At 39.8% G+C, this 10,566-nt stretch overlaps 1 protein-coding gene across 1 annotated transcript; it reads left to right on the top strand.

The window, feature by feature from the left end:
* The first annotated feature begins 186 nt into the window (after positions 1–186).
* On the top strand, positions 187–8,281 carry LOC119894738 (serine incorporator 2-like). Its single transcript, XM_038707395.1, has 10 exons — positions 187–318; positions 1,165–1,326; positions 1,479–1,666; positions 1,787–1,866; positions 2,008–2,145; positions 2,325–2,494; positions 2,770–2,860; positions 4,653–4,800; positions 4,904–5,113; positions 6,571–8,281. Exons 2-10 carry the CDS (start codon positions 1,276–1,278, stop codon positions 6,707–6,709), a joined length of 1,215 nt encoding a protein of 404 aa, XP_038563323.1. The 5' UTR covers positions 187–318; positions 1,165–1,275; the 3' UTR covers positions 6,710–8,281.
* The last annotated feature ends 2,285 nt before the right edge of the window (positions 8,282–10,566 follow it).

Here is a 10,566-nt window from a genome sequence, read left to right as displayed (position 1 = left end):
GGTAGTTTTAGGTGAGACGCCATCCATGTCAAATGCAAGTTCTCGTGCAAAAATTTTGAAGAAAGAGAAAATTTGTAGTTGAGTAAGACTAGCGGCAGCCAGACGAAATTGTGGCCTCTTGTTTTTGTTTCAAAGCTTGGTTAACTGTGAAGACTTTTATTTTGAAAAGCAGTCCAGCAACTTCCGACTGTTTATCTTCTGATCAGACTTGATGTAACGTTACAGGAAAGCGAAGGGCTGCTGTACAGTACCGTTTAATTTCAGCGTTCTCCTGTCAAAAATGGGGCTTGTTTGGCCTTGTGCTCTTTAGCCAGCTGTGTAAGTATCTAATCTCTACAAATATTATCTTCGATACTAACGGAAAGCTTTAAAGCTAACGTTATAAACTAGCGTTAATTCACTGTGGTCTTCCTCATGTAGGACTAACGTTAGCTAAGGAGGTAACGTTAACGTTAAGCGCTACGTGACAGTCAACCTAAACGCTCAAACTATATTTTCTACACGTTAAAATTAGTTACTGACATTAAATACTTAGCTAGCTGTACTGGACATACAGCTAACGCTATACATTTGAAGGAAGTTAGCTTAGCAAGATTGTGAATCAGCAGGGCAAATAATGGCTGAGGTAACGTTAAGTTAGTGGTCAGAACAGGCCATTTAAGTTAACGTACACTAACTTCAGTCACATTTGACCCAACTAGATTAAATAATTAACGCTATGTAGTTATTGGCACATCAAATTTGTATTTCATGGCTTACTGTTAGTTCTCTTGTTGGACAAAAGTCCCTGATCGGGTCGAAACAACAGTAGTTATCGTTAGCTTTGACAGTTTAAATAAGCCAACTAAGTAACTGACAGTATCTTCAGATTAAATAAGGCGGATTGTTTGTCTTTCTCTGTGAGATCATAAAAGCCAGGTGGCACCTTTTTTCTTGACAAACTGGGATCACCACGGCTGTTTTGAGTCATGTGTGAGATATGTGGGATGCTTATCCACTTCGATCCAGAATTGGAAATTTACTGTCACGATAAAAATGTACCAGCCCAGTATAGCTAATGGAACAAAACTTTTGACTAATGTTCTGCCAAAGCACATTCAAGCCTAAAACTTTAACTTTATTCATTTTCTCCCACTCCTTTGCCATCCTCCTCTCAACTCATAGGCATCCTGTCTGTGTGGCTCAGCGCCATGCCTTCTGTGTGGCTGCTGTCCCTCCTCCAATAACTCCACTATCACCAGGCTGGTTTTCTCTTTCTTTTTGCTGCTGGGGACCATGGTGTCAGTCATCATGATCCTTCCTGGAATGGAGGCACAGCTCCGTAAGGTAAGATCTCTGTTCATCTTAGTGCTATTAAATTAGTCTACAGGGTTATGTAAGATTTCCTGCATTTACTCTGCCACATTCTTTCTTTTAAATACTTTCTAGACAAGCTTTATTACAAATTTAGTTTTTTCTGAACTTCTGCTGTTTTGCAGATCCCGGGATTGTGCCAGGGAGGAACTGCTTTACCCGGTGTCGAAAACCAAGTTAACTGTGATGTCATTGTGGGCTACAAGTCTGTGTACCGAATGTGCTTTGCCATGACCTGCTTCTTCTTTCTGTTCTCCGCCATCATGATTCGTGTCCGTAGCAGCAAAGACCCACGTGCAGCTGTTCAAAATGGGTGGGCGCTTTATAGGGCTCATGTGGAATACATATGTTGAGGGATGGAGGCAGATTTGCATTTGCTGCTACTGGGTGTCTGCTGTACTGATGATGGGTTTGTAAATGTTTTTTTTTCCAGGTTCTGGTTCTTTAAGTTTCTGATCCTGACTGGAATAACAGTGGGAGCTTTTTTCATCCCTGATGGAACATTTAATACTGGTAATAACATGCTCTGTTGAATTACAATAAATAGTGATATACTGTACTGTCTTTTTCTTGAGCACACAATGACTTTGTGTTTTGTCAGTGACTCGGGCAGGAAATTGTATCAGCTGTGTCTGTTTCCTTTTCACTTCACAGTGTGGTTTTACTTCGGACTGGTAGGATCCTTCATCTTCATTCTAATCCAGCTTATTCTTCTCATCGACTTTGCCCACTCCTGGAACAAGGCATGGGTAGAAAATGCTGAAAATAGTGACAACAAATGCTGGTTTGCAGGTGAAGCATTCACTTGAAAGGAAGCCACGTTAAGCTACTTATTTGCCAAATGATGAATTATACACTTGACATAATATTTGAATCCATTAGACCTATTGGCTCTGCTGCCCAAGTCAGCAACACAATTATACTAATGGTTTTAAGCCATTCACGTTGATGTATCATCATGTATTTTCTAGGCCTGCTGTCTTTTACCTTCTTCCACTACGCCCTGGCTTTCACTGCTGTGGTGCTTTTCTACGTTTACTACACACAGCCTGACAACTGCACAGAGCACAAGGTCTTCATTAGCCTCAACCTTATCTTCTGCGTCATCATCTCCATTGTCTCCATCCTACCCAAGATACAGGTACAGTGTTGACCAGTCAAAGGCCATGTCCATACTAATGCGGATTTGAAAACAGTTTTCCCATTTTGGTTTTCCTTCCATAGTAAGCCAACAAAAAAGAGAGAAACAAACACCCCAAAAACTGATTTGAGTAATTTTTTCCAATCTCAGCTGAGTTTTTAGTAGAAGGACATTCAAATACAGTGACGTTCAAGGCAGCTTAACATTATTTTACATTATGCAGTTGTTACATTTTGGCCAATTAATTTAGCGTCTGTTTGTCCTATTTGTTACAGAAAGCCCAACCATACTCCGGTTTGCTCCAGGCTTCGATCATCTCCCTCTACACCATGTATGTCACTTGGTCTGCAATGACCAACAATCCAGGTGAGTGTCCTGTGTGCTGCGGCTCTCCCCTGTAGTTTTTGGTTGCATGCTCATTTCCAATTATACATACTCACTGTTTTCTTTCAACACATGTATTTGCTGATTATCTACTGCAGCATTTTGATCATACAGGTGAGTTTACCATGGCACGCTATAGGAACAAAGAGCTGCTTTGTGCTCATAGTTAGCATACCCTCCTTGTTGTGTGATCTACGTTTCCCAAGTGAATGGCAATAAGAAAGCTTGTGGGGACTGTGATTGTTTACACCAACATTGAAAGTGGCATCTCTCCTACCCGCACAGAATTTCACCTTTATTTGCAAAATGCAAACCTACAGAACTGTTTCTTTTGAGTTTCGCTTATGTTCACACTGCACGTACTTTTGTCTTTTCTAGATATTATAGGCAACAGATGCTTATAATATATCGCAATATGGACCAAGTTTTTCCCCTATTCATTCACAGTACGCAATACACATAAACACAAACAAGACAGGAACAGACAAACCAGGCTGATGGGACAAAATATTTTCTTATAAATTTGTTAAAGCAAAATAAAAATGGATAATTAAACCAAATAAATTTAGAAAATAATACAGTACTGATGAATCATAGATTAGGAGCCATTTGTGAAGAGAAAAAGGAATCAGTGCTGGAGGTACTGCAAGAAGGGGGACCAGGTGTTTTCATAGGATGTGATGTTGTTTTTCAGAGATGCTGGGGGTTTGTTTTGTTTTTCTTCCTATATTTAGATTTGAGTGGTCTGTGAGTAGACTGAGCCAATGGGATATGAATAACTTGGTTCTGTCTTCCCATTTCAGTAATAGGACGTTTTTGACAATGATTAGTGCTAATAATATGAATGTTTTGAGGTGTTTGAGAGTGTGTTAAGTAGAGACGTCAGCAAAGAATGCAATGATGGGGCATTGGGAGGTGCTGAGGCTGAGAATATCTGACAAGTGCACCAGTTAAAAACAGTAGTTTAGTATACAACAGAAACATACAATAGCGCAAAAACTTTTCTTATTGTTTGGTTTTGGCAGTGAAATTCAAGAAAACACTAGTGTGGTGGAACCCTGTTCAGAGGAAACCTGCGTTTTCACATTTATTTCAGTGTAAGGCAGAGTAATGTATTTATGGGCAGGAAAACATGTACACTTTGTTATTGATAGACATGTGTTGCCAACTGATCTTACCCCCTTTTAAGTTGTTTGCAGATATTCAGTGCCAAAATTATAGTTAATTTACATAAGAAAGTAGGGCTGGGCAATAAAACAATAATGATGATCACCACAATATAATTTTCCTTTAATAACAATATAACAAATGTTCAATAAATGTTTGATTTAATTCATTTGATTCATGAAAAAATTAGCACAGGGACTGAAAAAAGATTTGACTTAATTTTACTCATGCATATGTTTTGGAAAAAAGATTTAATCGTTCAATTGTTTTGAATGTTTTATCTCAGATTGGTGAAGTGATCCACTGTTTGGCATCAAGTGTTTGTTCTGAGGTTTAATACCACAATCAACCATCTGGTTTCTTTAACTTTCACTCAGGAGAAAAAATCTGCCTTTAAACTTGAAAGAATTAATGATTTGACATTTATTGTGATAATTATCAATAATAGATGAAATTTTTATGTTGATATGGTTTTTTTTCTATAAAAACAAAACAAAGTCCATTATTTCCATTACAGTTGAGGTGGAGTGTAAACAGGCTCACTGTATGATGATGTACATTTCATTATAGTGTGATAATGTTGTCTGCGTGTGCCCTGATGTCTTAGATCGAAACTGTAACCCCAGCCTGTTGAGTCTAGTGTCAAACGTCAGCGCCACTGAATCGTCTGGCAGCACCCCAGGAGTGGTGCAGTTGTGGGATGCTCAGGGCATCGTCGGTTTGATCATCTTCCTCTTCTGCACTCTCTACGCCAGGTAGGTTTAGCAGTGTCAAAACCATTTAAAAAGTGATATTGTATGTTTTTTTTATCATCTGTATTATTGTAGAACTGTCTTTCTCTCTCTGTCTCTTCCCTAGTATCCGTTCCTCCAGTAACACCCAAGTGAACAAGTTGATGCAGACAGAGGAGGGCAGCGGGTCAGGTGGAGAGGGCGTGGTGGGAGAGGACGGCATACGCAGGGCCATAGACAACGAGGAGGAGGGAGTCACTTACAGCTACTCCTTTTTCCACTTCCACCTCTGTCTGGCCTCTCTGTACATCATGATGACTCTGACTAACTGGTACCAGTAAGTATCTCTCGCCAACAGATTGTTAAACATGTAACATAAGGGGCCCAAAGGAATAGTTCCAGGTAGGGCTGGTCTATTAATTTAGAAGTAATCGAAACCAAAATTCAAAGCCTCTAACCGATGTAATTTTCCCATGTCGGGTTAATTAATCCTGTTGTTAATAATGTGTGTGTTGTTTTCCCCTTAAAACATCCTTCCGCGTGTGTAGTAGTGTGACTCCGCCCCGTCCAGTCCTGCTCAGCCTTCAGACCGGAGTATGAAGCACAGGGATATGTACAGTTGTGGAAACAACTGAGAGACTTTTAATAACGGACACACTGTGACCTACACTGTGCATTTACGGGCAGACTGACAACTTATTACTCGCTCGCTTTCAGTTTCTGCCCCTCGCTCCCTCTCATTTGCTCGTCCACTCACTCGCTACACAAACACAATGGACTGCAGTTAAAAGATCTAACTCTGCTGCTCTTATAACAACACCTGTCTCGTAGATGTCCTTTGATGAATGAGGAGAGTAAGCTACCAAAGCGTGATTTACCATGCTCACACAGTGTGCAGGTGAAAATAATTTGTTCCACATTGATAGTAAATAATTGAGTGAGTTGCAGCGGTCATAATTCAGCAGCAGTGATCCCCGCATATAGGGGAACCATGTCTCTGTAATGGGCACATCAACATTACCTTATTAAATAACATTTAGATAGCCTAATGGATTAGTGAAATGTGTGAATAAATAAACTCAGTTTTAATAGTCGAGCATATTTAAAGTACAAACCTTGTCAGTGAAATATGTTCAAAACAAAATATTCATTCAATAATCGTAATCGAGGTGAATCGATGTTCAGTTAATCGTCATTTTGTTTTAGGTGAAATGATCCAGCCCTAGTCCAGGCTCCTGGAACTGTGCATGCTGGCTTGCTGGCATGGCTTACCGCAAACCTTGATGCCATCATTAACAGAATTTGTTTTGAGTGTGCTTTGTTGCCATGACAAATTAAAATGTCTACCGTGAAAAAGGTCTGTTTGGCCTGTGAGTGGAGCATGATAAACGCACAAGACTGTGGTTGAATAGCATAACGTCCTGGTGTGAATTTAATCATAGAATCTTTCCTGTGTTGTCTACAAACTGACAGCATCTAAACGCAATTCTACTGATATCTCTGACAAAATTATCAGTTCTGAGACGGCCAAATGCTTTGAAATCAGTAGCTTTCAGTAGCTGTTGCACACGCGTTGTAGGCCTTCAATGTGGCCACCAGAGGGCACATTACTTCACCCAAAAGGTATCCATTCTTTGACCACAGATTGTATGTCATTTTCAAAAATCATTAATTCATCATGTTAATAATTCATGGACCAAATGTGGAATAATATCTGTATATAAGTTTCAGTACATGTGTTATGTGGAGTTGGTTTTACTTAATTGTACTTTTCCCTCTGTGTCCTCCCTTCAGACCAGGGTTGACCACGCAGACCATGCAGAGCACTATGCCAGCTGTGTGGGTGAAGATGAGCTCCAGCTGGTTGGGCCTCGGGCTCTACCTCTGGACCCTCATCGCCCCTCTCATATTCCCTGACAGGGATTTCAACTGAGCACGCCTTGTCTTTGAGCTGTATTTGGTTGTTTTGTTTTCTTGCCTAGTGTACTAGGCAGTGTGAAGGAGTATATAGGAAGGATAATATAAAGGAAATATGTTTCATTTCTTTGTATTCTTTTTTTAATCTCTCTGCTGTTATTGTGTTTCTGTTGTTTTACTCTTCTCAGTATGATTGTTTGGTGTGATAATAACTACAGACTTTTGAAAGTGTAAGTGGATTTTTTTAATAATTAGCCTGACCTTGATAGGCAACTCCCATCCATCCCCCTGATGTTGGTGTGATATGACTGTATGAGCTCCATTATGATTTTGCTGAATTTTTGATGCTGGTATATCACAAAGGCTAAGCAACAAGGCACTTTCTCAATACCTCAGACATTTCCGTTACAGATCTCCTTTTGAAAGCCTGTGTCATCAAGCTTCTCTGATTGGCCAGGTCTGGAATCCCCCTGATTAGCTGGACTGTTTTAAGTGCTGGGGGCAACGAGGAGAACCCTTCTTAGGAGCCCCAGAGTGAGGTGAGTGTGAGAGTTAGATAAGACTAATATGACACACCCTACAGATCATAACAGGGCTTCCCTTTTGCTGCTTGGCTGTATGCAAATCCATGTCATTACTCCTTGAGCCAGAGAGTCCTGATAGACCACGAGTCTAATCTCAGCACTTCCTCGTCTGTTCCCAACATAGGGTAACATTTATCTCCGGTGCTATGCCTTTTCCATGTCTGACTGTGTTTGGCCTTGTACAGCCACGGGCGACATTCTGTATCTGTATGGCAGTCTATTTGCAGCAGGGAGACATTTATTGATTCATAGCAGTCAGCATCATGCGATGTGTAGTGGTGCGCATTTCAGGAGGCGAATGCGTTAACTCCACACTACCTGTCCTCTGACAAATGCCATTGTTTTCCAGAATGTTGCAGAGGGTGTTCAGTAAAAAAGAGGGGGATTTTTAATTGTGTACAAAACAATAATGACGCATTTCAGTAATTGTAAAATGCAGTTAAATGGTATTGACTTTCATAGTGTGTTGATGTAATGATGGTACTGAATTTTGCATTATATATTAGTTACCTCAAATTTCAATATGAATAGAATGACTTAAAGTAAGACCATTTATATTTTGTATAGTGAGTTTGGTACAATCCTATGTTTCAAACCTTGCAATGCCCACACTTATGAATCAGATTTCCTGTTACGCTGCATATGAGTATAGTGAATGTGAGAAGTTGGAAATGTTTTTTTTTTTTAATATTTTTTATTCATCAAACATGTCAAATGTATTGTACATTTTACCATTATCCCCCTACTAAGAGATTATTTAGGTAAAATTGCCAGTGTTGGATCATAACATGTACTATTCAAAACACTATTTCAAAAGTGCCTTTTTGTGGTCCTGTGTTCTAAAAAGAATTTGACACTAATACTGATGTGTGCTTATTATGCCTTTCCTTTATTGTTTTGAGTCAGTCATTGCATGCCAGTAAGGCAAAGGTCTATGACAGGAATTAAAATTGTAATTTATGTAAAAACACTGTTTTTAATAAAGATAGAACTCTTGTCTCTCACTCTTTGTGTTGATGGAGGCTCCATAGAAGCTTTACACGTGTGGCCCATGAAAAAGATCAAATGCACTATTTGTCAATATGTCTATTTTGTTTTGTTCGTAGTGTGTATATTAGTGTTGTCTACTCTGTAGTTTGTCTGATTTTATTATTATTATTTTATTATTGTATAAGTAAGCACATCGTGAGCAATGTAGCAATGAGTTAAATTCCTCGTATGTTTAGGCCTACACATACCTGGCAATAAAACTGATTCTGATTCTGAAATAGAAAAACTGAGTAAAATCAACCGTTTTCAGCATGCTGTGAAGATGGGAGTGTAAAAACTACTAAATACTACTAAATATTTGATAAAAGCAGGATGTGAGCCAGTTTGTGGTTACACTTGATTATTGTTTTACTTATTTACTGAGGTACAATAATTACCGGTAAGGTAATATATTAATTCTTGGGGTGATTTAGGTGCCCCATAGATGTTACTCATGGTACATAACACCTCCCTATCTCTAATGGGTCACCAGGGTGCAGGCTCTGTGATCGTTTCTGTACATCAGCCCGTAGATTGGTCATGAGGTATGAGTTGGGGGCTAAGGAGGGGCTAATACCCATATCACAGCATGTTCTGTACTCTGGGTGAAGTATCGTGATAGATGACACTCTAAAAACAAGCAAACGGTATGCCTGACACATCGCTTCAGTGCAAGCACTTTATGTCTGATGGATTGTCATCATCAGTTGGCCTTACCCTGCCATGTCCCCTGCTGGGGTTCCCTGTTTGCTGCTTAAACTGTTAACATGGTTTGTCTCTCCAACAGTTGTGTAACTGAGGACACATTCACATCAGCCACTAATGTCTTGATCCTTTGCTGAGTTTAGCTTCCTGCGACAGAAGTCTAAAGCCAAACTGAAAGCGCATGACTTGTGTATCCAGTAAATAATAATTATAGCTCTGACCAGATGTCACCTCTTAAGCCTAACTGTAAATTGAAGCAGAAAATGTGACCTGTGCTTTGTGCTGGTACAAAGATAGAGCAGTGTGTGCCAGTGCTTGCAGCCTCTGCTGTGTTATTTCCTTCTTGCCTGGCTGGCAGACGGAGCCTGTTGGTTTTGGCTGCTACAGTCACTCGATCCAATTGGCACTGTCTGAAACAGTTCGGGACACTACCTCCTGTCGACTTCCACAACGCCACCCCTCGCTCAGCCTATCCATGACAACCTTGAGCTGATGGATGAGGATGTGTCACAATTTAGTTGTAAGAATGAAGTCTCACTTCCCTTACGTGTTGTGGAGGAAACAAAGACTTTCCCCGGCACTGCAGGGAGAACAACAGCACACAACTGTAAATGTAAAAAAACAAGCACGAGAGAGTAAAGAAAACATAAATAATAAAAATTAAAACAGTGAGCAGTGTTAAAAATTGTGTGAGGGAATATAAAGTGCTAATACCTGTAATTTGCTCATGGAAAATAAAAATATCTCAGCACGTGTGTGTGTAAGCCATTCCATATTCAGCATAGTGGACATTGAAGTAAATAGTATTTTAAAAGGTTGTAATTAGGACCTCACAACTAATGTGATTAAATATGATTGGAAACAAAACACACCGATATCCAACAACTGCTGCAGCAGCAGGGACAGAAGCTCCAAGTCTTGACATTATCTCACTCTAAAGAACATTCTTTCATTTCTGTCAGTGATTGATGCATATAAAATCAAGAGTTTCGTCAGACTAAAGAACTCTTTGCACTACACTCTTCCATTAGTCCCATCTGAAATTTAACAGCCTCTGAACACAGCCAACAGCATGTGAGAACAAATTAGCCAAGTGTCATAAATCGCATTTTTATTTCCCCTGCTATCATCAGGTGCACAAATGTGAACTCGGTTTTTCTCCTAGGACAGATTTAAGACACTCTCTGTCTTTGGCCATTGGCTCCAGTGTCATAAATCCCACCTTCATTTCCTCCGTTATCATCAGACGCAATTTGTCGCTGTAATAAGAGATCAGAAGCTGTAATGTGCTGATTATGAACCACTTAGTGTAGCTCAGCAGCCACGCTTGGTTAGGTACCCTGGGATTTTTAATTGCAGATTGACTGAAACAATGGTTATCACGCAGTGTTATCCCTGACCTTAATCTTCACTTCAGCTTTCCCACATTAGTTTGGAAATGTCAGCGTTTAGATGCACTTTGCATTCACTTGTCAGGAATAAGGGCATTCTCCGCGGTGGAACACATAGATCATCTGCAGATGTCGGCTTTGTTTCAGTGTTTTGTTATTAAAAC

The sequence above is a fragment of the Micropterus salmoides genome, unplaced genomic scaffold (genome assembly GCF_014851395.1).
Source record: "Micropterus salmoides isolate LMB-PRFRI ecotype aquatic unplaced genomic scaffold, ASM1485139v1 Ms_hic_scaffold_897, whole genome shotgun sequence".
In the NCBI taxonomy this organism is placed as follows: Eukaryota; Metazoa; Chordata; class Actinopteri; order Centrarchiformes; family Centrarchidae; genus Micropterus; species Micropterus salmoides.
This window is presented reverse-complemented; position numbering and strand designations above follow the sequence as displayed.

What these genes read in the sequence shown, in the direction of transcription:
- LOC119894738 (XM_038707395.1), top strand. Translation starts at nt 1,276, where the DNA reads ATGGTGTCAGTCATCATGATCCTTCCTGGAATGGAGGCACAGCTCCGT. An exon ending in CGTGCAGCTGTTCAAAATGG is followed by an intron (nt 1,667 to 1,786) that starts GTGGGCGCTTTA and finishes TTTTTTTTCCAG; the next exon opens with GTTCTGGTTCTTTAAGTTTC. An exon ending in TTCTGCACTCTCTACGCCAG is followed by an intron (nt 4,801 to 4,903) that starts GTAGGTTTAGCA and finishes TCTCTTCCCTAG; the next exon opens with TATCCGTTCCTCCAGTAACA.